This window comes from Diadema antillarum, unplaced genomic scaffold (genome assembly GCF_040938485.1).
Source record: "Diadema antillarum isolate AM-2024a unplaced genomic scaffold, OU_Dant_1.0 seq00000079_RagTag, whole genome shotgun sequence".
In the NCBI taxonomy this organism is placed as follows: Eukaryota; Metazoa; Echinodermata; class Echinoidea; order Diadematoida; family Diadematidae; genus Diadema; species Diadema antillarum.
In genome coordinates this window covers 2,753,013-2,759,012 of record NW_027271172.1, presented here as the reverse complement: position 1 = coordinate 2,759,012, position 6,000 = coordinate 2,753,013, and the positions used below count along the sequence as shown (strand labels likewise).

Genomic DNA, 6,000 nt, shown 5'->3' with positions numbered 1-6,000 from the left:
TTGTGGTCCCAGTCCACAAGGTCACTTGCTAATGTCAAACCCAGTATGTACATATATATCATATACATCATCATGGGTCTACTGTTTCTCAAAGTTTCACACACATCACAGAGTTCAAGTTCATGAAATTCTTCCGTCGAGATATTTTCATTGCAAGTGATTGACAAATTGCCTTACAATGTATATTGACGTAAATAAGCACTGAATTGATCAGTGTTTTAGGAGTAGCTAATATGATAAAAGAAATCAATGGCGTACATACTCGAGCAGGATTCAGACCTACGACCTCCTGATCTCCAGACAGGCGTCACCTCCACTAGACCACTGAGCTTCCATCCGACAGCAAGTGTTGTTTCTAATCCTTATAGCATGCAGTGAGTACTGCAAATTATTATTCAATTTTATTAAATTCTTTCATCGCCTAAACCACTGATCAATTCAGTGCTTATTTACATCGACGTAGGGCAATTTGTCAATCAGTTGCAATGAAAACATCATAGAATGTTCTGATTTTTTAGCAAATGATGCACATGCTAGTTAACAGCAACTTGCCAAACTTGCAAATGCCAAACTTGAAAAATGCAAAGCATCTTGCCGAGACCCTTGCAAAATAATTGGTGGGCAATCAAGCATACACAAACATACCAAAACCAAAATGATCCTATTCTTTGAGAGGTAGGCATGTCATGCTCAAATGTATTTCATTCATTTGCAGGGATGCATTCACGTAATGGATATTGTACTCCCCCAAACTCCATATTATGACGTCTTATACACTGCTTTGAGGGTTAATGACTACATATAAGAATGAAGCAAGTCACATATGTATACAGTATCTCACAACAATTTTCATAGTACATACATGTAGCATGTTTGTTTCAGTTTTCAAATATCCTACAACTTTGAACTGTGCATTTAGACAAGGAGCATTTCACTTTAATATTTGATTGTCCGTGCCATAATGGGATACCTATGCTAATTCTGCATAATTATGAGCTTTTAATTTTAGTTTGTTACCTTCAGACAAGATGTAATTTACTTGTCATCCAACTCCCATAATTTCTCCCCAAACTAGTCTGCAAGTATAATGTAGTAGGGCAACACTTGCAAATAAATAAGTGAATACACATGGGAAGTGAGTACAACAGACTAATTTCCTGTACTTTGGTCCGTTTAGTGACACACCATCTTCGGTATGAAGAAAAAAAGATACACGTGTATATATTCCAGGACTAAGAATTGGACCCCATACAGGAAAATTGATAATTTATGCACATACTCATAGTCCATATCTCTTAAGTCGATTAAAAATGGACTTTTAAAAAATCCTTCGACTTGAACCTACTGCATTTTTGTATAACTTATGAGGTGTTAACTACAACCCCTGGAGGGTGAAATTATTGACAGGATGAACTATGTAATCTACATATAATTATACATAAACTTGAAAGTACTATTCATTGACAGAAAATGCTCAAAAGTCATTCATTTCCAGCCATAATATTAATTGCTAAAAATCTAGCTTTTACATCATTACAGCTGTAGAGTTGTTTGGAGAATAAATAACTTTCTAGCACTTCAATCAACATGGTTCATAATCTCTAGATCAGAATAAGGCACACACATAGCCCCCTAAACCTTGAAAACACACCACAATATCTTCTTTGGAAAGTCTTTTAATCTATAGTAACTACACATCAGTATTTAACATCGAACTTTAAATTTCCCTGCAAAATGAAAGGAATCTCACATTTTGGTGACAGCCATGTCACATTAAACACACACCTATACACACACAGAGCAGGGGCATGTAGCCCTCGTAGCCCTCTAAAATCTTTAAAATATCATATTTGTAAAGTTACTTTCAAAAATTCACAGATCACAGGTAAAAAGAATATCTATGCTACAATGATCTCTTCACCCGTTGAGGACGGACTGATTTTGCTATAACACGCATTTCCAATAAACACCTGTCCGAATTTGTACTCAGGACTCATCCTCAACGGGTAAACTGAGTTGATGGCAAACTCTGACTTGCAGAGCATGAGTTATTCAGATAATTCTGTGGCACATACTATTTGGCAGCTTCCTAATGTTGTGAGAACATTGCCGACAAATTTTAAGAGATTGAGGGAAAAGAGACCTGCACTTAACTCTTTATGTGCCACGTTCGCACGTCCGACTCAGTCGACAGCGTCCCAACTTCGCATATTCTGCTCAACCAACAAAGCCGCCAAAACCGATCGATAAATCCCTAATCACTGCTAATCCCGCGGCACAATGAAAGCGCTTTTCGTGCTTTTGTTCCTCTCATATATGGCTTGCATTCTATGTGGTGATTGACTATCAAGCGATGTTCCCAACTAGATTTGCTCTTACATTCTAAGTTTTTGTCATGGTTTTATGTGCAAAAGTCATGCCTTTACAGTAATGTAGCAACTGGTCATTCAAAAGAAAAATTGAAAATAGAATTGTTAAACATTGTATATGGAAGCAAAGTTTGGCATTCCTCTTTAACTTTGCTCACTATTATGTCCAGCTTAACAGAAACTTCTAGAAGTTATACAGATTGGAAAAAACAAAATTCTTTCTCAGAGCATGACTACCTTCCTGTCTCAGAATAACGTGGCACACAGGGGTTTCCACCGTGGCACATAAAGAGTTAATAAAGAATAATTGCAGAGGCCTGCGTCAACAGAAGACACCACAAACAGTACAAGCTACGTCCTGATTTCCATGGCCGACTGAGCCTTGTCAATGACCACCAGCAGGTGGTCGCAGAACTCCCTGGCAGCTCCACGCCCTCCTGCCTCCTTGGCGACAAACTTGGATGTGGTAATGATGAAATGCTGGGCGTCGGCCGGGGCACCACCTATCCCAACCACCTTCATACATTCCATGTCGGGAATGTCACGCCCTAATGAGTTGATGCGAGAAATGAAACAAATTTCCTTGGTAATTGGTATAAATAAAACGCCCATGTGCTGAATACAAAAATCCTTTGTGTGTTTGTATGTGACATTAGCCGAGCACAGTGTCATCATAGAGTGGTGCACCCCTCCCACTTGGAAAGAACACATACAATATTTACTCAAAATTCATGAATTTAGCAAGAACCAGTACAGATATTTTCATTACAACAGCTCTTTTGAATCTTTGCTAAATATCTTTATCCAATATTGACAATGGTCTTTACCAAGGTGAAGTATGTTAAAGGTATCTTCTTCTCTTATGTTCAAGCTTCACTGAAAGAAGAAAAAAAATAATGAAATTAATTGGCCTGTCCCCCTTTTTGCAGGCTTTTCCTGGCTTGGAGACCCCCCCCCCCCCCCCCCCCCCAAGCGTACATGGCTGTGATTGATGGCAATTTTTAATAAAAAACATTTTCCTTTTACCCATGTAGGCCACTTGGCTCCAGTCCAGACCCAAATCCTTCCTCCATGTGTTCAGCAAGTTAAGCTTGCTGTTTGGCTCCACCGCTATGGTCACGCCCAGGCGTGTGGCAAGCTTCGTATGACACACACTCTGCTCCTCTGCAACAGTAATTTAAAACAAACAAACAAGCAAAATAGTAAGAAACCAGAGATTAAGGTGGGTAAAAAAAAAGGGACAAGATATACAAATTAAGTACTGCACAAATTTGAGCCGTTTGGGGGCTCACCATACATCTTCGAGAAATACAGATGATTATACACTTCCAGAAGCCTAAGAGAATATGTTTATATTATTGTAGTCCATGAAGCATGGACCAATCTCTCGACTTTGTAAAATTCTTGCATATTAATTGTACCTCTCCTATGCTATGAGAGATACATTAGAAATAAAAAAACACAAGTCAATATTAAATTTTTTTAATGAAATCTTTTAAAATGTTTACAGCAAATGTTAAACAATCATAAAATCAATCAAACTTTTAAATTCAATTGGAAATTCACAGCACAAATTAATTAAGCAATCAAGCATTTTAATTCAATTTGAAAATTAGCTTGTAAACATTGAATTACATAAGATTTTTAAAATCAATTTGCCCAAGAGTGACCACGACCAATCACTGTACTATACGGCTTGCATTGTCATATGATGATTATCAATTCAAAGGAGTAAGAATCTAAGGATTAAGCATGATTGGATAAAATTTGAATGCAGTAACACCAATGATTCATCCTCAAAAATTAGCAACAATGACAATGACTCATTGCCATGAACCCAAAACCTTCTCAAATGAAAACATTGCAACTTTTTAAAGCTTTGTACTATTTTTTTTCCCTTTTAAAGGCCCTGTTTACCTTTGGGAACAGTGATTTTAAAAAACTTCGAGATTTGACATTCAATGCATATGTGTAGGTCTGTTGTACCACAAAACATCCTATCATATAAAATTTTTGCAATAAAGCATAAATATAACGAGATATCTGTATTTTTCATAATAAACCATAGCTGTAGACGGTTTTGCCTGGAGACATTTTTATTAAACTATTGTTCACATTTTGTATATTTAACAGTGCTTAACATCGATTAATTTTACCAATTCAAATTTTTACAGTGGTCGTTTCTATCCCTAACACACATTTTAGAACTATTTTAAAGCACTAATGCTGGGTTTTTATTTCATCTGCAAATGGTAAATTATGCCTTTAAAGTGTGATTAATTTTTCCCCCATCAAACTAAATATGCTTGGATTCAAAGGAAATGATACATTGAAGAATGAGTAACAACACATGTTGAAATAATAAGTATTGCATCTAATAGCATTATAGAGCCATGATACAGACCACTGTGGGTATGTGCATATCATTTCTGTTTCTATCACCAGTGCACGATTTTGAATAATTATATTATACTAAGATTTAATGCACAACCAACAACACGAAAAGCACACCTAAAGTTTTATTTTACAGATGTTTCATGGCACATTTAGATTTAGCAGTATAGTTAGCCTCTATGAGTACATGACAAAGCATGCACCATCTGACACAACACATTATTTCACGTCCTAAGTGCATTTTTAAGATTTATTTCTATATACACCAAAACAGGAGATATGTCATGTCACATCAATTCAACAAAAGAAAAAAAAAAAGAAAGACAGAAAGAAAGAAAAATCAAATATTCATAAATCCCCTAGAAACAAAAACTGAACTTCTAGCTGCATAGATAATTTGTTGCTTAAAACAAAAAGTGACAATAACTGTATAACTGCAGCGGAAAATGGATAATTGCGTCCCTTTTTGTTCTGGTAATTCTATCATTAACTTTGCAGTAGGCCTTATCTTTGGTAAAACTTGGTGACAAGAATTCAACTGTAGAGGGCACTCTCATACCTGTCATTATTCTGACCTCGACTCCCCTGTCCTTCAGCATGTTGATGCCAATGGAGTCGCTGAGGTTGAACGACCGGAACTCTTCACCTATCAGAACGCGTCATGGAAAAACAGTGTTTATGGGAAGCTGAATTACATTCAATGATATATGAAGAGTTTTTATTGCAAAATGAGCTAAGCGCCATTTTTAAACATTTCAAAGTAAGTCCATCATCAGATAGAGCAAAATTAAACCTTTCTAGTAATACTTCACTTATGACATTACAAGGAATATTCTAGAAGTTATGATTAAAAATATCCTGTACTCTCTTATTTCCTTTCTCTTTTAGCAGCTTTAATCACAAATATCTCAACTTAACAAGAATAGAATTAACTCATTTTGCGATAAAACTCTTCATATGATCAAAAAAAATTGATTGTCTCACTGCACAAAATGAAAGCCAGTACAATGACATTTAAAAATGAATTTTATTAAGGCTGCTGCGAGCTTTCTTAGCAATTTTTGTGGTCTATGAGACTTGAGAGTTGAACATTAGATGTTTAAGTGTTTCTAATCAATTTCACTACCTACTTCTCTGGTCCATTTAAAAATGAAAATTTTCTCATTATGAATTTACATTCACTAGAAGATAGTGTGAAGTTTGTTCACAGTAAGGGTAAGCCTTCCTTTTATTCCTG

The 6,000-nt window shown here is 36.0% G+C and overlaps 1 protein-coding gene across 1 annotated transcript in view; it reads right to left on the bottom strand.

The window, feature by feature from the left end:
- Positions 1-2,668: 2,668 nt before the first annotated feature.
- Positions 2,669-6,000, bottom strand: part of LOC139726145 (N-acylneuraminate cytidylyltransferase-like) — a 30,477-nt gene continuing 27,145 nt past the window's right edge. Inside the window, exons 6-8 of the mRNA XM_071637225.1 lie at positions 5,323-5,409; positions 3,396-3,533; positions 2,669-2,917 (exon numbers count right to left, since the gene is read on the bottom strand). Coding sequence (XP_071493326.1) covers positions 2,721-2,917; positions 3,396-3,533; positions 5,323-5,409 — 422 coding nt within the window. The 3' untranslated portion in view covers positions 2,669-2,720. The remainder of the gene's footprint in view (positions 2,918-3,395; positions 3,534-5,322; positions 5,410-6,000) is intronic.